The 24,801-nt window shown below is 36.1% G+C and overlaps 1 protein-coding gene across 1 annotated transcript in view; it reads right to left on the bottom strand.

The window, feature by feature from the left end:
* The window catches only part of LOC149552585 (uncharacterized), a 50,325-nt gene extending 27,369 nt beyond the window's left edge, over window positions 1-22,956 (bottom strand). Inside the window, exon 1 of the mRNA XM_089788180.1 lies at window positions 22,457-22,956. Coding sequence (XP_089644306.1) covers window positions 22,457-22,760 — 304 coding nt within the window. The 5' untranslated portion in view covers window positions 22,761-22,956. The remainder of the gene's footprint in view (window positions 1-22,456) is intronic.
* Window positions 22,957-24,801: the final 1,845 nt, after the last annotated feature.

Genomic DNA, 24,801 nt, shown 5'->3' with positions numbered 1-24,801 from the left:
TACACATCACCAACTCGTCAAAGGACTCCAACTAAACCAAATGGATTTCACAATGGAATGTGAGGACAAGGTCACTACCACCAATGCACTTCATTGCAATTACAAAAAACAATAAATATAAACCATCGGCATACCATTGAATTACAACACAAAGCGAACCATAATGCCAGGTCATCCATGTAGGGTGTCATGTCATCTTAATCCACCAAAGAAGAAGATGAACATAATAAGAAAAATATATGAAAGAAAACGATAACAAATAGAACAGTGAGAGAAATGCATACAATAAGGCATCTTCAATCAAAATAATGTGGACCAGAACTGAATATGCATTCTGATATAGATAAAGAACATTGAAGGATCAAATGCAGGAATTAAGGATTCTCTTGCAGCTACCAAAACATTAACACTCTCTCTTAGCAAGAGTGAGATCATTCATATGTCATGATATTTCTCACCATGACACACACAAAAAGATGCACCCAAGAAGTGTCAATAACAAGACCTTATTATAGATCTTCTCAATATTATATTGTCATCTCAACATGACATTCACCATGGCTACTCTCTGAGCCTAGAAGAAAACAAGAGCTAAGTCATGGAGTCTCTCACATGACATCCACCATGGGTACTCCCACAGAGTAGATCCACCATGGCCACTCACATAGGGTTGAACAAGGGCTTTCGCCTCAAGCTTTTCTCGCATGGAAGAATGCATTAACAAGGACTTGTACCTCAAACTTCTCTCACAGAGAAGAATGCATTAACAAGGGTTTACACCTCAAACTTCTCTCCTAGAGAAGAATGCATTAACAAGGGCTTGCACCTCAAACTTCTCTCGTAGAGAAGAATGCATTAACATGGATAAACATCATAAAAGTTGAGAATCCCTCTTAGCAAGAGCATCTTTCTCCACAAAACCAAGCATATTTCAAAAATAGGAAAATGTCACTCTAGGAAGAGGCTTGGTGAGAGTGTATGTTGCCTGCTTATTTGTGCAAATATACTTGAGCTCAACTACTTTCCTTTGAACCATATCTCTTAAATAATGATAATTAGGAATTTGATCTTTCTATAGGACAAGTTTTCTACGAGAGCTTTAAATTCTTTTTACCTAGACAGTACTTCATCAAACTCTTTAAATTTTGATGAAAATAAATTCATGGCTTACAAGAGAAGTCATAAATAAAAGTTACATCATACCAAAAACCACTTAATGAAGCTATAGACATAGTACCACACAAGTCATAATGAATTGGCTCTAGGATTTCCTTTGCTCTACTTTCACTATTATGAAAAGGGCTTTTAATGTTCTTACCTAGAGCATACCCTTTGCAAACACCCTCATGCTCTTGATTTAGCTTTGGAAGGCCAGCAACCATCTTCTCCATGGAAGACAAAGTTCTGAAATTTAGATAAGTGAATCTTTTATGCCACAGCTCACTGCTACTCATTGAATCATGTGCTTGAATAGGACAAACTGAAAGTTTATTCAAGCTTTCATGGTGACACCAATCTCACGAGTTGTCTTAATGCTAGTGTTCTTTCATGCGAGGACTTTGCCTTCAGCAAATACTACATTATAGCCTTTATCTTCCAACATTGAAAGAAATCAGATTCATCTTGATTCCAGGAACGAACAACACATCACTCGGATGAAGAGGAATTTCTGAATCTAAATGAAAAGATGTAGAACCAGCACCCTTCACAGAATATCAAGTATCGCCGCTAACAATAACTTGTGAGAATCTTTTTCTTTCAGATTAGAGAGATGCTCATGATAACCTGTACTGTGATGAGAGGCTCCGCGATCAATTAGCCGAGTATCGCTATCAATAGGAACATTACTTCAAAGAGCAGAAAAAATACGAACCCTTCTACATGTTCACTTGACTCTCTATGAGAAGAAGCATTTTCAACATTTGTAGCAGCAACTTGATGCTAATGTCTTGTTGTACAATCTCTAGAAAGGTGACCATATTTGTCACAGATGAAGCACTGAATCCAAGAGAGATCCTTCTCCTTAGATTCAGGAGCGGACTGAAAATTCTTATCTCTATACCTCTTTAAGTTAGCTTTCTTTCCTTTCCCTTTAGAAGTATGTGGGCAAGGGCATAATCTTCTTCATGTTGAGATTTATGTCTATTTCCTCTAGCCTTCAATCTACATTCCTCCTGAATGCAATTGGCTCTCAAACGATCAAACTTAGGTAGTTCATCTCTTCCACTGATCCCTTGAATAAAAAATTCCCAAGAGTTAGGAAGGCCATTCATGGCTAACCAGATCTTTGTCCTCAAAGGAATCTCCAATAGCATTGAGTTGATCCTTGAATTATGTAATCTTCATAAAGAAAGAAAAAACAGATTCTCCTCTAGCCATTTTAACATGAAGAAGTTGATGTAAGTTCTCCAGAGTCTCAAACATTTTGTTAGCTGTATTCAACTTTGATATGATAGGTACAAGATTATCCTTAATAGAATCAATTAGAATCTACCTTGCCATGATTTTGTTCTTTCTCTACTTTGCTTTCTCATTATCATCAGAAGGTTCAGCAACATCAGAATTCATGTAGTCAAGAAGATCATTCTCTTCAAGCACAATTAGGATCTGAATTTCCATGAAGAGAAATTAAAGCATCCATCCAACCTGTCTTCAACTTTCAGTCCACTCACCATTATAGGAAGCTGAAACAAGCAAACTGAAAGTAGAGAAAAAAGTAATTCAAAACTAAAAATAATTGGTTATGAATCGTGTCCTTAGACCCGCTCTACTACCATGTTCGATTTTGATCAAGATATATTAATATGCAAAGAACTGAGCCTCAAACATGCTAAAAAACACAGAACACAAAACTTATCGTGGGAAAACCCTCCACTTGAGGGCAAAAAACCCAGCACACAAAAATCTTGATCCTTTATTGAGTTTTCAAAATTAAAAAACAATGTTCTTCCGCTTATGATTGAAGATTCTAAACAGACCACCAATAAGCTTTATTCACAAAAGACGCAGATTGAATACTTCAACTATTCATAACAGATAAAGCAAAAATCGTGATTATCTTGCAGATACTTCTAACACTGAAAATCTTACAAAATATATATCAATCATATGTATGATTGAAGGCACAAAATAACACCGCTCTATATTCTATAATGCATACCAAAATGAAAATATGTATCACCAAAAATACAAGAATAAATGAACAGTTTTTCATATAGCCTCTTCACTAAATTTGAAGTCCAGAAATAAAATGTCGTACATAACTCTTCTTACACATCACCAACTAATCAAAAGACTCCAACAGAATTGAATGGCTTCACAGTGGAATATGAGGACGCAGTTGTCACCACTGACACACTTCATTGCAATTACAGCATACAATGAGTATAAACCATCGGCATACTATAGACTTGTATCGTCGACATACAACACAAAGTGAACTGTAACGCCAAGTCATCCAAGTACAGTGCCATGTCATCTTAATCCAGCAGAGAAGAAGATGAACATAATAAGAAGAATATATGAAAGAAATCAACATCAAATAGAAAAGTTCAATCATAATAAAGAAGCCCCACAGTGACTCTAGCTGGATGGCAACAAACATTAAAGAGAAATGCATTCAAGAAGGCATCTCTGATCAGAAAGATTAGGACCAGAGCTGAATATACATTCCGACATAGATGAAGAACATTGAAGGATCAAATATAGGAATGAAGGATTCTCTCACAGCGACCAGAACATTAACAAACCCAGCTCCATATCTAACTCTACCAATGCAAGAGACTATTGATGATGTGCTGAAACTAAATCAATCCTTGTTTTGCCAACTTAAACAACTACACAAAGCAAGGTTCTATCTTCTAAGGATGCGTAGATGATTTCCAAATTGCTCATACACATCAAAACCATTAAATATGCAAATCAATGAGCATGAAGCAATTGAAATTATGTGCTCTGCAATGGAGTTCAGTCTAACCTTGCACTATTACTTGCAACCAAAAAGTATGACATAAATTTCACCATGAGCCACCAACAATAGTATCTTTTATCTTCTAGTCAACTACTCTACATAAACAAATCCTACCTAAGTGAAAAGTAGGATAGCATGCAACAATCCAAAATAACACACATAATCACGATGAAATCAACAACTAATCTGCAATTACTTCGGCAGCATTTCAGCAACAACTCCAAAATCTCCCCTTTTAACAAATGATTTGAGCAAGCCTTATATAGAGGCCTCAAGTACAATGGATGGCTGAAATTGATTCAAAATCAATGGCAGAGATTATTTAAATTTTAAAATAACCCTAATTAGGGTTTTCCCTAACTACCACTTACAAGCATTAAATAATAACAAATGAGAAAATTTGATGGGGTAAAACATTAAATACATTCCACATGTCCACTTCAAACAACCTGATTGAGGAGATAAAGGGATGTCATCCAACACGTTTATCTTGCAATCTTTGTTTCAACTTCCTTGTTTTCAAAATCTTCTCATTAACATGTTCTTTAAATTGTTCTTATATTGACATTTGATCTTGATCCTTTTTCATGACTTGATCTTTTCAACCTTCATCTTCCCTCACAATCACTTTGTCTTTGAACTTGATTTGCATCTTGACTTAATCCATGAGATGCATACTTGCTATTCGATCATTACTCCTGGTTGTTGCTTCCAAAAAATTAGGATATACAACATTTATCATCACATCAACGGTGCATTATTCCTTCATGTTGCTCTTGGATGTTGCAATGATTTCTCCCTTGTTCATGATAAGGCTCAATCTTAAACATTATCCTTGCATGTGAAGTGCTTAGCCTATGCCATCTTCTTGCTTGTTATCTCTATCTTGAAAATCGTCTTTCACTTGAAATTCTTCCTCTTATGTATGAATCCTTACAAAACAAGTGGAGAGACTTGTGCAAAGAGTAGAATACTTTGTAAGAACATGATCTTTAACATTTTTATTCAAGACACTAAAAGAAATCAACTTGTAACTTCACCTAGTTTGCAAATTTACCCTTAAAGAACCATGACATCTTGATCACCACCCATCATTCATCACAAAATCAATTTCTGATTTTCACACTTAACGCCTGATTCTTCACTTGAACATGCCCAGCAAATTACCCAGTTTGATTGAAATTTCACCACTGCACATTCTATTTTCAAACTCAAACTCGATTGAAATTTTGGTAATTCTGAATTCTCTTCAAAGTTTAAGTCTGCTATTACTCTAAAAACCTTTCAGCTTGCAATCTTGATCCTCTTTGAAAGTTACCAAACACTAAACTCACTCTCTAATTCTAATTTTCACTTTTTTTAAGTCTGATCTAACTTAATTCAATCTACATGCTTTCAATGGACCAAGTTGAATTGTGGTTGGGATAAAGGTTTTTATATGTATCCATCCAAGAGACATGTCCATTAGGCTTACAAGGCCAACCTCTTTAGCACTTGAACAATTTCCTTTTGTGATTTATCATCCTCTAAGCACGCCAACCTGATTAGCAAATAACATTTTTGTTTGCATCTCCTAGCAAGGTTTGTAAAAGATTGTAGCTGCGATAGAGATCTTTATCTCAAATTTTATGATATAGAAATATGTTTGTTATGGCCATTATGGTCATCTTCAGCTGAGAGACATTGTGATAATATCATATAAAAAGACATGTGACATATGTCATGCAAAGAGGCATGCATATGGAAATATGAAGTGTTGAATATTTGGCAAAAATGGTGGGTCTTATTTTTTGGGATTCAACGAGACCTTCGCATGAAAGATGGAGAGTCTATGCAATCTATTTATTGTGATTGCTTTGTTAGGATAAAACCACGGACAAAAATAAAAACTACATGTAAATATATCCAATAACAGAAAATAATAGATCACACACAAATGAACACAAGGCACCAAGATTTAACGTGGTTCACCCAATCCCTGGGCTATGTCCACCAAACAGCCAGTCCGATATTATTACGATCTAGTGAATACAACCTGATTACAATCTGTAATCCCTTACAACTCAATACCGCCACAAAAACTAATTTTGCATCACAACATAATGAAAAATACCTAACCCTAAACCCTTTTATACAAGTATTTTATGCCGTTTTAGGGTTACAACATGTCGGCCATATGTCGGCTACAACGTCGGCTACGGCCCAAAAAAAAATTTCGAACCCCAAAGAATTTATTAAGTATGTACAGTACTTTCCTAATCAGTCACCACAATCTAACAATCTCCCACTTGGGGACTGATCAGGCTCCACACTAAACAACGATCTCCCACTTGGACACTAATCCTGTAGTAATACCGCTAACACATGGGGCTCCCACTGGATCAAACCACCCTAGACTCTATTGTTTTTTTATTAATATTCAGTCTAGAAGACCAACCGAAGCTGAAAAGGAGTTCAACTTCTCCCTTGTTACTACCTTTGTCAACATATCTGCTAGATTGTCATTGGTATGTATCTTCTCCAGCTTTAACTGTCCATCCTCCAAAACTAATCGAAAGAAATGGTACTACAACTGTATGTGTTTGGTCTTTGAATGCAAAGCTGAATTCTTTGCAAGATGAATGGCACTCTGACTATCTGTGAACAAATAATTATCCTTCTAAGGATGTCCCAATTCTTGCAAGAAGAACTGAAGCCATATCATCTCCTTGGCTACCTCTGTAGCAACAACATACTCTGCCTCTATAGTGGATAGAGCATTAATCTTCTGTAACCTAGAAACCCAGCTCACGGTTGCCCCACCAACAGTAAAGACATAACCTGTAGTACTCCACCTAGTATTAATATCCCCCACCAAATCTAAGTCAACATAGCCCTGTAAATCAATAGTAGAGCCCCCAAAGTGTAAACACTTATTGGATGTGCCTCTCAAATATCTGAGAATCCATTTGACTGCATTCCAATGCTCAATTCCTAGATGACTCATATACTTGCTAACGACTCCCACTGCATGTGCAATATCTGGCCTAGTGCACACCATAGCATACATCAAGCTTCCTACAGCTGAAGCATAGGGTACCTTGGACATCTTATCCTCCTCTTCCTATGTCTTAGGACACATTTCCTTAGTCAATTTCAAATGACCAAGTAAAGGTGTGCTAACAGCTTTAGCATTCTCCATAGAGAAACGTTGCAACACCTTCTCAACATAATCAGTCTGAGATAACATCAATGTTCTGTTCTTCCTATCTCTGCAAATCTTCATACCAAGGATTTGTTTTGCTGGCCCCAAATCCTTCATAGCAAATGCATGTGCTAATTGGCTTTTTAGCCCCTTAATGTGATCCATGTTAGACCCAACTACAAGCATATCATCAACATATAAATATAAGATAATGTAGCTATCATCATCCAACCTCTTAAAGTAGACACAATGATCTGAATGACACCTATTGTAACCATGCTCATGCATAAAACTGTTAAATTTCAAATACCATTGCCGAGGTACTTGCTTCAAGCCATATAAACTTTTCTTCAATTTGCACACTAAGTTCTCCTTACCTTTGACCGCAAATCCCTGTGGCTAAGCCATATATATCTCTTCATCCAAATCACCATGAAGGAAGGTTGTTTTAACATCTAGTTGCTCTGAATGCAAATCTTCAGTAGCCACTAGACTTAAAACAGTACGGATAGAAGTCATTTTAACAACAGGAGAAAATATCTCATCAAAATCAATTCCTTTTTTCTGTGCAAATCCTTTTACAACTAACCTGGCTTTAAATCTTTTCTTACCTCCATCCTTTTCTTTTAACCTGTATACTCACTTATTATGTAAAGCCTTTTTACCTCCAGACAACTTGCATAAATCCTATGTCTTATTCTTCAGCAAAGAGTCCATTTCATCTTTCATTGCAGACTCCCATTGAATCTTAATATCCACCTGCACAGCTTCATCATAACTTTCAAGTTCACCAACATCAGTAAGTAAAATAGAATACATCAAGGGAGAAAATCTTTGTGGAGGTCTAATTTGCCTTGTTGACCGTCTAACATTCACCGATGTGTGTGGTATTTGTTGTTGCGGTTGTTGCACATCATGAGGAATGGCTGGAACATCAACTTTTGGAGTATCATCCAGCACTACATAATCATCTTCTTTCTTCTCATGTTGCTGCAACAAATCTTTGTACAACACTTTCTCATTGAATATGACATCCTTGCTTCTTACAATTTTATGATTTTCAAAATCCCAAAGCCTATAACCAAACTCATTAATGTCATATCCAACAAATACACATTTCTTTGACTTAGCTTCTAGCTTAGTTCTATTTTCAAAATCTATGTGAGCAAATGCTTCACAACCAAAGGTTTTGAGAAAAGAATAACTCACTTTCTTACCAGTCCATGCCTCCTCTGGAATACCACAGCCCAAAGGAGTAGAGGGACCTCTATTAATCAAATATACAACAGTATTGATAGCCTCCGCCCACATGTGTAAGGGCAACCCAGCATGCAACCTCATGCTCCTTGCGCGCTCTATTATAGTCCTGTTCATGCGTTCAGCCACTCCATTTTCTTGTGGAGTCCTTGGAACAGTTTTCTGTCTACGAATACCATTAGTGGAGCAATAATCTTCAAATTCATGACTGCAATATTCACCACCATTATCAGATCTGAGACATTTTAATTTCTTACCAGTCTCATTTTCAACCAAGCATTTCTATTTTTTAAAAGTTTGAAATACATCAGATTTCTGTCTAAAGAAATAAACCCATACTTTTATAGTTGCATCATCAATAAATGTAACATAGTAATGAGAGCCATCAAGGGAAGATACCTGAGCCAATCCCCATACATCGGTATTCACAAGCTCTAATTTCTCCCTTTTATTTTCCTTCCCAATCTTTGCAAAACTCACTCTCTTTTGTTTTCCATACACACAACTTTCACAGAAATCCATATTAACACATTTCAAACCTGGTAAAACTTTCTTTGAATGAAGAACTTTCATACCTTTCTCACTCATGTGCCCAAGTCTGTTGTGCCACGGCGCTGTATCAAAATCTATAGCAACTATTTGTTCTCCCTGCTCAACTGCAGCAATTGTTCCTGAACATTCATTTTTCTCTGAAACAATTAAAGTAGAAGGAACAATATAACCTGTACAAAGATATAAGGTGCCTACTTTCACACCTTTTGCTACTACAAGGGAACTTTTTAAAACCTTCCAATTTTTATCATTAAAAGTAACTACACAACCCTCATCACCGAGTTGCCCTGCTGAAATTAAATTCCTACTCAGCCTTGGAACATGTCTTACCTCATATAGTAGTCAATGATTCTCATTCTGCAACTTAATCTTAATTTTTCCCTTTCCAACAATCTGATACGGTTCATTATCCCCCAAATAAACAAGCCCAAAATCCCCTTGGACATAATCAATGAAATAACCTCTATGAGGTGCAGCATGAAATGAAGCACCAAAATCTAATACCCATGAATCATCAACACTTTCTAAAGACAGAAGCAAAGCATCCTCTTCGGATTTGTTACTTACCATATTTGCCTCCTTATCTCCATCTAAGTTATCTCCTTCATTTTTCTTTCGATTCTAGCAATCTTTCTTTTTGTGCCTTGGTTTTCCACAGTATCAGCAGTCATTGGGTCCTCTCAATTGAGACCTCCTCCCCTTTGACTTTCCCACGATTTTTAGAATTACTTCCTCTCTCAATCGTTCTGCCCCTGCTTTGTGCATTCAAAGCACTTCCTAATGTAGATCCACCTGAGATTTTCTTACAAGTTTCCTCACTTAAAATAACACCAATCACATCATCATATTTTAAGGTACTAGATCCAGGAACAGAATTACTCACAGCCATTACCAAGCCATTCTAGCTGTCAAGCAAAGAACACAAAATCAAAAGAGCCTTAATTTCTTCTTCAAAATTGATACCCACAGAAGATAACTAACTAGTAATAGTATTAAACTCATTTAAATGATTTGTAACAAATCTACCTTCTACCATTTTCATATTAAATAAACGCTTCATGAGAAATACCTTGTTTGAAGCGGAGGGCTTTTCATATAGTGTCGCTAGGGTTTTCATCAATTCTTCTGTCGTCTTTGCTTTTGTAATATTAAATGCCACCCATGGTGCTAGACATAATCGAATGCTTCCAAGTGCCTTTTTGTCCAAAAGATCACATTCATCATTTGACATAGTTCCCTGATTCTTGACTTTGTCTTCCAACGGCTTCCATAAATCCTTCTGATACAGATAGTCTTCCATTTGCATCTTCCATAACTAAAAGTTATGCCCATTAAACCTATCAACCCTCAACTTACCCTCATCTGTTATTGCTCCCACTCAACCGTGAGCCTCCCACTTCATCGTGAGGCTTTCTTGCAAAGGATAACTGAAAGACAACCTTGCTTTGATACCACTTGTTAGGATAAAATCACGGACAGAAATAAAAACTACATGCAAATATAACCAATAACAAAAAATAATAGATCACACAGAAATGAACACAAGGCACCAAGATTTAACGTGGTTCACCCAATCCTTGGGCCACATCCACCAAACAGCCAGTCCGATATTATTACGATCCAATGAATACAACCTGATTACAATCTGTAATCTCTTACAGCTCAATACCAGCAAGAACTAAATTTTGCATCACAACATAATGAAAAATACCTAACCCTAAACCCTTTTATACAAGTATTATATGTCGTTTTAGGGTTACAACATGTCAGCCATATGTCAGCTACAACGTCGGCCACGGCCCAAAAAAAAAATTTGAACCCCAAAGAATTTATGAAGTATGTACAGTACTTTCCTCATCAGTCACCACAATCTAACATGCTTGGTATATTGTCAATAAACCAAGTGACAACTTTGTACTCAAACATTCTTTATTATCAATAAAAGAGATATTTGTTGGTGTGGCTGGGTTTTTCCCTTCAAGTGGAAGGGTTTTCCCAGGATAAATGTATTCAATTTTTTGTGTAATGTTTATACTCTTTTGTTGTTGTTTATCTGTTTATGGGTTAAAAACTTAACAAGGTTGACACGATTTGAACTTTTGAATTTCCCACTCAACCTGGGTCGACTTTCTTGAAGATGCACTTATAATCTTGCCCAAGGGAGGTCGGATTTTGGATCTTGGTTGGGCTCTTGTTTGAATGACATTGCAAGCCCATGTTTGCTCCCACTACAAATCAAATTTCTCTCCTTCCTTCAAATTTTTCACTTTGGTGAAAAAATAAATCCTTCAATCACTTTGCTTTTTCACCTTATTCTATCTAAATCAGCTTTGATCTTGCATTTTGGAATATGTCCCAATTGCTGGGAAGAAATCATCATATCTTTGGGCTTTTAGCTTGAGGGATGTTGGATTTCCAACCTTAGTTGGGCTTGTGTTCCAAAGGGAGGTTAGATTTCTGACCTCTCTTGGGTTCTCCAATTTAAATCAGTTTGCGAAGTTCACTAGAGTGTATGTTGAAATGATATTAGATCTTTGCCAGTTTTTGGAAATTTTACCATGAAAATTTCAGATTTTTGCCATGCTCTTGGATTTCTTTCTCCAAATGCAAAATCAAGTCTTCATTCTCAACTTGAAATCTTACAATGTTTAACTGCACAAGTGCGTGGTGATCAGCTTGGGTTGCTTGAATGTTTGACAATCTCTTTGATAACAACTAGACCAAGCTTTTTCATAGACTGCAAGTCGACTTCACCTTTCTTAGGCTTTAGGAAATTCGCCCCAAGGGAGGTCAGATTCCAACCTTTCTTGGGCTTTTGCCCCAAGGTAGGTCAGACTTTTGACCTCTCTTGGACTCTTCTCACTGAGGCCATCTCAAAAAAAATCAAAGTGTTTACAGTTTACCTATGCAAAGTTTAGATATTCTACCTTGTTTTGGATTTCTACTTTCAAATGCAAATCAAGATTATAGTGCTTGTTTGGACACAATGCTGATTGAAAGTTTTGGCAATTTTATTGGACAAACACATGGCAAACACTTGAGTTATTTGATTGATGCTTAGAAACTTCATCGACAATGCCCAGATCTCACCATTCATTTAAGCATTTTCATCACTAGGCTAGTCAATTTCACCCTTGGTTTGGGAAATTTAAGCCAAGGGAGGTTGGATTTTCGATGCTGGTTGGTCTTTCTTATTAAAATCAACTTCAAAAAAATCACTAAGTTTGAGAAATCCATCCTAGAACAATCAGACCATTCACCTTGCCTCAAGATAGTTCCTTTGTCTAAGTAAGTTGGAATTTCAAGGACAATCTCGTAAGTTAGGCAGAAATTTACATGTTGTTTGGAAATTGCCTGGGATCAGATCAGAAGTTTTTACCAAGTGTTTCAACTTGTAAGGAAACTTGGCAACAAAGAATATAACCGTTTCCACATAACCCATAATAGATCTCAAATAAACACGGAATTAAAATCCACATGCAAGAGAATAGACAACATACTCACAAAATTGTGACACAAGATATACCCTGGGAAACCCTCATTGAGAGAAAAAACCCAACCTCCAAAAACATCCATCACCATGTATTATTCAGCAAAAAACACCATTGCAATACAACCATGGAAGCCTTCATGGCCATAGCCACAACCAAGCAAACTATGTGAACAAGCATGAATCCACACATCCCATGCCATGCTTCCAACCTTCACAAATGCTCCCTTGGCGACTGTCAAACCTTGTCCCGCTTGACTCTTGCCTTTCTCACTCTTACTCTCTCTACAACAACTACCCTTGTGGCAGCTTATATAGTAGCAAGTCCCACAAAACCACCAAGTGGTATTACATAAACCATGTGCTACCTAACCCACTGACCCCACATTTAATATTGGGCATTTAATTATTTTCCCTAATATTAAATAATTACATGAAATATTATCACAATGTTACAATAGAACTCATCAAGAATATCCTATGAGAATCTTTACATGTTGCACGTCCATCTAGGTACAACATTCCATAATAAAATAAAATAATAAAATAACAATATTATGCAATGTGTGCAACACCCATTATCTCAACAATCTCCCACTTGTTATATACATTGCATAGGGTCAATCCGTAGCCACATAAATGAATAAGGGAACAATCCCTCCCAGCACATCCACCATCATGGATCAAAATACACCAAGTGCTCCATCCTGGTACCCACAACAAAATCAAAGTATCCAGCATCTCGAACATGAATGATCTCACCTCCTATTATGCCACTGCCACTGGACATACATAGAAGCCATCCAAAGAGAAAACCACCCAACCTGTCGCATTAGAAGATCATAAAATCCTGTACCAACTGAAATTCCAAGCACAAATAACCTGATCCAAAGGTAATCACATGTATCCGTAGTTGTCAAAATATCCATAGCTGAAATAGCACCCACAGCAAGTGCCAAACCTATCCAACTATGCATACCTCTAAGGTATAACAAGTGAATCTCGTATCATTGACATATCCAATCTATAACCTGCAATCACAAGCCTCAAGAGCAATACCTGCCACATATATACCAAGAAGCTCCCACTGCAAAAGATAATGTCAAATCTATAACCAATCCACTCACAACATCTCAAAGAAGTGAATCCATGTAGTATCAAGGACATCCACAATACATAAACTAATATCTTGCAAGAAAAAACTCTCATAACAAGTCTCCAATAGTCATCCAAATTCTCCACAACCAACAGAGGAAAGAGATAAAGAAATAACCATGTCATCACTCACATGACATACATGAGCACAAACCAGTAATCACAATATCTAACCAATCTCAAATCCAATGTAGGCAAAACTGAACATCCAAGAAGATAACCAAGACCAGAGAAACCATGCAAATCATAACCTGTATCATGTCCTTCTACACACACCTCTAGATGTAAACTGTGCAAGTATGATCTCCTCCATAAAACCCCAACAAGAAGCCTCAACAACACCCAAACCATACCATATAACTAATCATGGATGTAAGCCTCTCACAAGAAGATCAAACTCAATAAACCATTCCTAAATCAAGGAATACGCCCAATATAAAACCATCTTCCAAACTCAACTAGCATAACAACATATGCAAATGGAGATAACCAATGCTAAACCATCTCTCAAATGAACCCTCCAGAACTAACTCATGTACCATAGCTCAAGATCCATATCCATGAAAGACAAGCATAAATATAATGCAACTGAGAGAAAAAATGGGCTATACCTCTCAAGTAGCAAACTGCCAAGTAGACCAAGAGTGGGGAATGAGAATGCTCATCAAGATACCCAAGTCTCCAACCAAGACTCATCTAAGAACAATCTCCTCTCAAGTCCATATCAGGTGACTGCCCCTCGGACTTCCTGCTGAAACCATCAACCGTCCCAACAAATACTTCTCTAATCCAAGAGAAATCAGCATCACCACCGTCTCTAAGTATCCATGAGCACCTGTAACCAATCAATCCATGCTAACTCCAAATGCAACATAGCAATATCATGAAGTATCCAGTTTATGATCAGTGTACTTAATACCAAAAAACTAAAAAACTAAACCAAGATCAATGTCAAAGTTCCAACCATGGCCTCAGGAACATAAACATGACAACATGATCTAACCATCTCAACTAAAGAGATAACATGCTCCATATGAACATACTATAACATGTCACAACTCTAAACGCGTATCAAGAGTATACCATGACATAATAATTAAACCATCCTCATACCAAAGATAACATGCCAAATAAATGCATAAACCACACCTTTGCCAAGAACCCTCTGAGTCCTCAAGATGCAACCATCTCCACACACCATGAAGAAAACCATCTCCACATACCAGGAAGAACCATCTCCACATACCATGAAGATAACAAGTGCACCATGCAAATGTCAAAAACGCTTCTGCAGCAACAGGATCTAAGACAAACCTCCAACATCTGCAAACACTCAATAAATATATCAATGCCAACAACTCCCACTCAACCGTGGTACCAAGTCACCTATGGCATCATAAAATCCATCTCCTACTTGAAGATCCAAACCAAAACCAGGAAATAATCCTGCACTGTCACCCCATCACTATCACAAGCTCCCACTAAACCGTGTACCCAAGCTATCCATGACATCATGATGAAAAACCCATCCTCTAACCATGAGAATCAACCAAGGCATCAAAACATCAAAGAACTCAAAGTGCACATCATGAGCTCTTCAAAAGAAACTAAATAACCATGATCCTCAACCAAGAAGATATATCACCATAACTAAATCAAAAAAAATTCAAGCTAATAAACATCAAGGATGTACCTATATATCCAATCATATCATGCCAAAATCCATAGCACCATGATCACATCTGTGAACCGAGCATCTAGCTCTCAATATGTCTAACCTGTCAACATAAAATAGTCAACCACAATCCTCCACCATGATTGTACCTGGTAAAAACATCTCATCCCTTCTACATGAAAAAAATAGTAAATCATGTGACTTAGGGCATAGACAACCCAAATCCAAGCCACCAATCTGAATATGCATCAATAATGAAAGATCAATGGGCAAAGACAACCCATAACCAAGCTATAAATGCAACCTGTAAGTATAGACCGCTTACAACACTGCACAACTTGTAGATCCAACAAGTCAACATACATATCCAAACCAAACACTAATAACCATATCATCATGAGACCAAACTGAAATATGAACTGAGTATACAATGACATCAATTCTTAAATCTCCAAAGCCATAAACTCACAATGTTACCATAGTCAAAATATACCATAAACTGTTCAGATCAATATATCACCAAATAAATTATGCCAAACTTGCACCAAATCTGAACCAATGTGTAGAGCTCTCCAAGAGCTTTCCATTGACTACTCGAAGTCCAAAATCCGACTCCGTATGCCCAAGTTATGCCCTAATCCGTGCTCAAAATAAACAACATCTGACTTTAGGGCTCTTAAAACCTGACAAAATGTCAAAATCATAGAACCAAACTTACACCATGTTGTAGTGCTCTGAATTAGCTTTCCAACGTCTGTAAGAACTCTGAAATTCGATATTCTGAGAGAAAGTTATGGCCGTTTTACTAAGACAGTCTTTTTACCAGTTTCACGGCGATTTTTCATTTTTTATTTTTTTCTGTGACGAAAATTCCGACGAGATTAAATTTGACAGCCATCATGGACTAAAACTAAAAAACTCTTCCATTTCTTTTGAACATGGCCAAATTAGGGCATATTATATATCAAAATTTATGGAAATGTCGACTCGGATCCAATGGTGAAATCTGTTTTTACCCAGGAGGTCATTTTTGCAAGCTACCCCCCAAAACCCTCATTTTAAATGAAACATCCGAAAAACCCTTTTGTCCAACAATTTCCCATGCCCAAATCTTTTAACATCCCATCATAACAGCAAATCCAAATCTCTTAGATCTGCAATAAATCTTGCTCTTTCTTTTATCCTCTCATGCATTCCCATGGATTCAATCTAGGGTTACAATAATAAAACCATAGCTCTGATACCACTTGTAAGAAAACCTGGCAATAAAGAATATAACCATTTCCACATAACCCATAATAAATCTCAAATAAACACGCAGTTAAAATCCACATGCAAGAGAATAGACAACATACCCACAAAATTGTGACACAAGATATACCTTGGGAAACCCTCATTGAGGGAAAAAACCCAACCTCCAAAAGCATCCATCACCATGTATTATTCAGCAAAAAACACCATTGCAATACAACCATGGAAGCCTTCATAGCCATAGCCACAACCGAGCAAACTATGTGAACAAGCATGAATCCACACATCCCATGCCATGCTTCCAACCTTCACAAATGCTCCCTTGGCTAACCTGTCAAGCCTTGTCCTGCTCGACTCTTGCCTTTCTCACTTTTACTCTCTCTACAACAACTACCCTTGTGGCTGCTTATATAGTAGGAAGTCCCACAAAACCACCAAGTGGTATTACATAAACCATGCGCTAAAACCATGTGCTACCTAACCCACTGACCCCACATTTAATATTGGGCATTTAATTCTTTTCCCCAATATTAAATAATTACATGAAATATTATCACAATGTTACAATACAATTCATCAAGAATATTTCATGGGAATCTTTACATGTTGCACGTCCATCTAGGTACAACATTACATAATAAAATAACAATATTATGCAATGTGTGCAACACCCATTATCTCAACAGAACCTCCCCTCACAATAGCCATATTTCATCTTACCTTAAAATTTCACATCAATATGATAATAAGATTTTATTACCTGCTTGCATAAATTGCCCTCGTGGTAGATTGCAAAAAATGATAGTTTTCAGAAATTCCATTTGAAATCAAACCAGGATTCCAATGTGTAATAAAAACTCTTCTCCATAGGCAGGTCGAAATCTAGCCTTGGTTTGGGAAACTTGTCCCAAGGGAGGTCGGATTCCCAACCTCTTGGGCTCTTGTACTTCGATTGACTTCAAAAATTTCACTAAGTATTGGGAACTCAGCTTGGAGCAATCAGATTTTTTCTTTGTTTTCTTTGGTTTCCATCAATATTCAGATCGAATTCCATCACCTATTTGCACAAATTGCCTTGGGTTGAATTGGAATTTTACACTTGCTTGAAGTTTAATCAACAAGCAATGCAATTTCCACGATAGCCAAAGGTTTTCACCATGAAGCAGAGATCAAATTTCTACCAATTAGTTGGTTGTTTGGTCAAAATGGCTCATCCAAGTTGGGAATGAGGTACTCTTGAGGAATCTTGATTAGGATCATACCAGAGACTTCACTAAGCATATGGATCAGGACTTGACGATTAAAACTTCTTAGTCCAAAATCCTGGCTTGCAAAACTACGAATCAACTTGCATCTTAATCTTGCTCAAACTTCTTACCTTGTCAACACCTAAGACTTAAAAATTACTATCAAACTAAGACTAAACTAGCAGTTACATGCTTTTGTGCTTGCAACGATAAGCCAATAGGTGCTCGATAATAAAATTATTTTTTAAAAATATAATTTTATGTGAACAAATTAGATTTTTAATAATTTTTAATTTAAATAACATAATATTTACTAAAATCTTTTAAATAGATTAATAAATATTATTTATTTAAATTCAATTTATCAAACATGAAAAAAATCATTTAAAAAAATCCCATCAAAAAAGCTATTATGAAAAATTAATAAGAGAAATACAAAACAATAATAAGAAAAAATAACCTCTTCAACAAATATTCTATTGACTAAATAAATTATAGAAACTAAAAAATAATATTTAAAGAAAACACTAAATTAATATTAAAAAATTAATTTAAATAATTTAAAAACTAAAATTTAAATCAATTTTAAAAATCAAAAGTTAAATAATAGAGGTCACAACATGAGCTAATATAGAGATCACAAGTAATTATTTTTTAAATAAATAGGGAAAAAAAGTTGAAAGTGGAGATTTAAAATATAATTTTAAGTGAACAAATTAGATTATTAATAATTTTCAATTTAAATAACATGATATTTACTAAAATATTTTAAATAGATAAATAAATATTATTTATTTAAATTCAATTTATTTCATTTAAAAAACCATAAAAAATCTATTATGAAAAATTAATAGACAAATACAAAAAAATAAAATGAAAAAATAACGTCTCTAACAAAGATTTTATTCACTAAATAAATTGTCGAAACTAAATAACAATATTTAAAGAAAAAACTAAACTAATAGAAAACATAAATTAAAATAATTTAAAAACTAAAATCTAAATCAATTTTAAAAATTAAAAGTTAAATAAATAAGATCACAACATGAGCTAATGTGGAGATCACAAGTATTTTTTTTTTAAATAAAGAAAAAAAGAAAAATAATAGATTAAAGTAGAAAAAACAACTAATAAATATCAAAGCAAGAGTTAAAAGTGGAGTGAGATAAAAACTAACCGATAAATAATTAACGGGAAGGATTCCCAATTTTCCGGCCAAACTGAGAATTTTTCCAGACAAGAACTTTTCCGTCAAAAATTCAATTTCCAGGAACAAAGTTCCCACAAATAGCCTATCAACTAAACTAGCAAACCAATACACTACTAAGCAAAACAAATGTGGAGTTCCCCATTGTAGGAACTACAACTATGGAATAATTATTATGTTAACACTGATGTCAAACCTTACTAGTAAGACATTTGCTAACAATGTAGAGTGTCATATCATTTGATTGATGAAGATGATGTGAAAAGAAGAGATTATGAGATGACCTAGTGAAAGGTTGAGTTGAGATGTGAAAGTGTGATGGAATTACAATGGGCAGTTGATAAGTTAGTACTTCACAAGATAATGTGTTGTTTATTCATTACAATAAGCAAGGACAAAAGATCAGTTGAGGAGCAAAAAGAGTTAATTGAAGCAACCGAGCTAATAAATTTGACCGAGTATCTGAAGCAAAAGATTAAGAAACTTAAGCTTTGTCGAGTATCAATATTGATCGAGTGACAGAGAATGCCAAGTGACAATAACGACCAAGTTGCGCAATGTAAGTCGAGCAAGACAATTTAGTGATGATCGAGTGATCCAGTGATGACCGAGCAGCTGAACATAGTTATGACCGAGTGTCAACAAATTAACAGTTTGAGAAAGACAAGATTTGTGACCGACACAGTTGAATTCTTGAAATAATCAAAATGTGTTGACGATAAGGATTGATGAGTTGGATTATTTAATGCATGGAAAGGATTAATTGAGAGATCAAAGGCTAAGATTTGAGGGAATGTTTCTAGAAGTATCAAGAAGGAAGACAAAGAATGGAAGCTGGCTAGATTCATTGAATCTATTGAATCTAATCGTAACCCTAAGATCTACGGTTTTGTTTAAGCGGCAAAAGATCAAAGCTACCTATAAGGAGGCATATGAGATTATTTATGTTGTTGGATTGGAATTTGTGGAGACAAGTGGAGAACAAACTTGCAAAGGAGAAGTGTGAAGTTTGTAATGTCGAAGATTGCTTGAAGAATTGCCAAGTAGATTTGAGTTGTTGAGAATGATGGTCCAGTCAATGAACCAAGGTTGGGCCGAATAGAGATCTGAATTTGCAAAGTGAGTTGTATGTTATTAGATCAAAACTAGTTGTTACTTTCCAATCATTGTGACAATAGTAAAATCCTTTTGATTAAGGTTGATCTAATAGTTATTAGTAAATCCTTTAACAAGGTGACATTTTAAGGGAATGTTCTAAAGCCCTCTAACAAGGTCACTCCTAACAGGGTGATTAAATCCTTTAACAGGGTCACACCCTAACAATGTGTTTTGTAACCTTTAACAGGGTTGGCTCCTACAAAGCTCACTTCAGAAGAGTGAAAAAGAGGTAACATGTTACTTGGTGGTTTTTCCCAATTGGATTTCTATGTTAAATATTTATGTGGATGTTTTTTATGTGTTTATGCTACTTACTATTTTTAAGTTTGAAGTTTAATGTTAACTATGATATTATTCTACTAGTTGGCACATACTGAAAAAATGGAATGAATAAGTTGAATGCTGATGAACAATTTTATTTGATGTATTGTTCATGAGTTTGATTAAGTTTGGAGGTGTTGAAGAAAGTTGATTTTATACCTTTGGACCTGAGGATAATTGTAACTTGTTCAAGAGGGTGGAATAATGAAAAGGCAAGACTCCTTCCTTGTATGGGAAGATATAAAAGGGACAAGGATTCATTTGAAATGGGGATTCAAAAAGGATCAAGCAAATAAGTGTTTATTCTATAATCAGAAAGGGAGGATCCAAAAGTAATGATCTGAAATAAGTGTTTATTCTATAATCAGAAAGGGAGGATCCAAAAGTAATGATCTGACTTAAATAATATGTGCACATATGTTGTGAAAGGTTGTGTCCCTTTCAAAGATCAGAAATGATAAAGTATTGCACTATTTCAAGTGTAGTAATGGTGAAAAGTTGTGTAGCTTTCAAAGATCAAAAATGATAAAGTGTTGCACTATTTCAAGGGTAGTAATGGTGAAAGGTTGTGTCTCTTGCCAAAGGCATTTATGATAAAAAACGGTGTGACCTCTCCCTCACATTGAGAGACATAAAGGGAAGAAGGTTCATTAGAGGAAAGGAGCAGATCAGATCCAATAAGAAATGGAATTCACAGCATATTCAAATATATATTGTGGTCTTGGAAGATATGCATATAGTGGAATTCGGATTTATATGACAGTCATGCACAATTTCACTTATATGCATACAAATTCGTAATACATGAGAGACCAATATAATTCATGGCCTAGCCATTAGTCTCCTGCTAACACTTTCATTAAAAGGTGGGGTTTGTGGAGGGAGAGGCTGAGTAATTCCTCACAAGACGAGTAAACCAAAGATGGGCGAAGGTCATGTATTTCTGAAGCCTCAAGGGAGCTTACTTGTAGACGGTTTCCAAGCACCCTAGCACAACAATTTCACCATCCTCTATTAGGGTTAAGTAAATAGTGAGGACAAACCCTAAATATAATTGGTTATTTATTATTAGAAGAATCGGCTGTTTTCTTATCTGAATAGTTTAAGGCATAATGATGTTTAATGACATATGGTAATTATTAGTAGGGGATATTACATTTTAATCCCCATATGCCTTCATCTTCCTTATATCAAGAACTAGGAACTAGAATTCAGGTTGATCGTTAAAAATTTGGTGGATTTGAGCTAACCATCCTACCTAGGACATTACATCTCTATCGATGGTGAGAATGGAAAGGTGGTCGTGGGAAAGGAAAAAATAGTATCCGGGATGCATTGTTTTGCATGTATCATCTAATTAGCAATTCATAGGGAAAATCCATGAAGATAGGTGCAACTGAGTGATAGACCGTGTGGTAAAAAGAATCATAAACTACCTCCCAAAGGATTTAATGAGAAATTCATACAGGGTAACAGTAATAGAAAGAGGAAGTGATTAGAAGTTGGGTACAAACTGCGAAAGTCAGGAAGCACAGTCAATGGAAAACTCATCACCAAAACGGATCGTGGCATTAGCTCTATCTAATAAACGTGCACGAGTAGATTAGTATAATTCACCCATTTAAATTGGCATTACCTCTTACCGTACAAAAATTCACCACAAAATTTGCAAATTTTCCTTTATTTAAGATTTGTTGGTTGAAAACCCTTTTCGTGGTTCAGTCAGCTAAATAAGTGGATGGTGTCATATGGGAATTCCCAGTCCAAAGAATTCCAAACAATCCTCACCTGGGCCAGATGCAGTAAACGTCTACCAGTTTATCCCTACACGACAGTTGAATCGAAGAGATGGGATTGGTAAACTGCAGTTTTAATCTACTAAACAACCGAACAATTCGCGTAGCTTTTTAAAGCTAAATGAGTGTAGTAAGTTAAAAAGAATTCGCAAAATGCAGAGGAAACATAGCTAAATATAAAAATTGGTGCTACCTGCCTGTGCGTGATCTGTATGTCTCTGCAATAAGTGCGCTTGAAAAGTCCAGCAACTGCAATGAAGATGAGGAAATGGGTATTTTTTCATGATCCGGCTTAAGTTTTCTGACAAAATGGAATGATGTCCTCTGCTTTCACACCGGGATATTTCAAAATCTCTAGGGGTCAGTTCGGTTCGTGGAAGAGGCCGACCATGCGGGAGGTTGTTCAGATGCTTGTAGATTGTCCAAAGACCAAACCCACTCACTAATTTTCTCCTCCTGCTAACCGTATAATCATCGATTGATCCCCCAGCAAACATACTGTATAGATCGCCTGTAGTGTTAGTTCTTCCTCTTCTTTTCAAACCCCCGTTTCTGGGGTGTGGTTAGGTGGACTCGACAATGGTGAGGGAAATAAAATCTAGCACGAGGGACCAAGACTTCACAAGGTGGCCGGCCGTCTTGTTAATGAAACTCCACAAAAAAGGGTCTTGCTAATGCAGCTCCACAAAAGAAGGGACAGCCTCAAAAAAATCCAGCAAGATATTTAGTGGCTATTTACTCATTCCCTTTATATGGTCTCATAGACCTTTCGTCTCATGGACATTAGTAAAATCATTTCATTTCATTTGTGTAATTAGCAAGCCACCTTTTTAAGCTTTAAAAGAAATTTCCTTCAGGCCATATCACCACCACTCACACCTATTGCAAAGGACTCATACCCACATGCTCTCATTGTGTATTATATACTCATCATTAATAGCCTTGAAGGAAGAGTAATAAGGGAGAGGATCTACTACTTGAATGTGTTCCAATAGTTGTGATGGGAGTTGTTGATTTGACACCTACACTTATTTGACTTAATGCCCAATTTTTTTGACAACATTAAATGAATGAATGAATGAAAGATTCTTAATGACGTCCACAAGGCCATAAGCCTAAGGGACCCACATAGAACTCTTAGTCAGTCTGATGTAATTTCTCTAGACTGTCTCTTTTGTTGTGAATTTGCATAAGTAAAATGGCCCACTTGAGTAGTCTTGGTCCTTTGAAAAGGTATTTTATGTTCACTTTTAAAGTTTTTTTGTGTTGGTTGTGAATGTCCTCGTATGTTGTACAATCCTTCAGATAGTGTCACTCTATTTCCATCCCACCCTCATTGCAAAATCTATAAATTATGTCCTCCCACTCTTCCTTAGGGACCATCCATCTACCAGTTTCATATCTCAGACGGTGTGAATCAGATCTCAGTTGAGCGATTAGGATTTCTGTCTTTCCTTTGATCTTGGCTCATAAATACTCTTTATCGTCATGTTCGCATGTGGGATTAAATGCTTTGACATAATAGGCTTTTTTTCTACCTAACTGGTTTGCCCACATGGCAAATCTGATTTTTTCTGCCACCTATTTTTTTATTTCAAAATTATTTTCCGAACACTCTTGGTAGTCAATGTTCCACTTGTTCAACCATTTATCGTTTTGTTTCTTCCATGTCTTCTTCCAACGAGCCAGTTCTCCATCATCCACCCTACTAGGCCAGCGATGGGCATCCATTTTACTCACTTTTTTTAGATAGCTCAACAATCTATCAATTGTTGAGGCCTCCACCGAGAACATGCCTGCTTCCGCTAAGATAATCTCGTATGGAACTGTTGATTTGATTTTGAGATTAGTTGTGATGAAGTGTTTCTGAATTCTTTCAATTTGTCATCATTTATGGTTTGATATGTTGCTCCCCCATACCTCGCTGCCATATAAAATAACCAGTATCACCAACAACCCAAAAAGGGTTTTCTTAGTCTTCCAGTCCCATAACTCCCCTGTCCTACACCTGTTTTGAAGAAGATAAGATGTCTTCCATCCCCCCTATATCCTTTTTAATCTGCATATTTCCCAACTTAGCTTATAATGGAAATCTATCCCCAAATACTTGTATTCTTCTACAATTTCTAACGCTTTGTCATTAAATATGAAAGTGCATTGTTGTTTTCTTTTCCTCAAGGAAAATATGTCATGTCCCTCTCTTAGCAACATAATTATAACAGGGGATTTGCCTATCATTGACTCTCGTAGGCAAATAATTATGGGAGGAGGGTCGATTTTGTCTTCCAAATTAAGTAAGCGGGGCCTACTCATTCCAATATTAAATAAAGGTTGTATTCCAACTTTATAAAGTTAATTATTTAATTTTATAAAGTTAATATTTGTAGTGCAAGATGATTCCGGATAATTTCCAGAAACTTCTCGGCAAGGAGATAAATAGAGGACATAGGGCGCCCTTTTGAAAGCAAGCAGTTTAATGATTCGATTTCTATTTTCAGTTGGAGCAATTTGTAGTCCCCGGCCTGCAAATTCTTAGAG

This window comes from Cupressus sempervirens, chromosome 6 (genome assembly GCF_028749045.1).
Source record: "Cupressus sempervirens isolate cs-2001-9-10 chromosome 6, ASM2874904v1, whole genome shotgun sequence".
NCBI classification, from domain to species: domain Eukaryota; kingdom Viridiplantae; phylum Streptophyta; class Pinopsida; order Cupressales; family Cupressaceae; genus Cupressus; species Cupressus sempervirens.
This window is presented reverse-complemented; position numbering and strand designations above follow the sequence as displayed.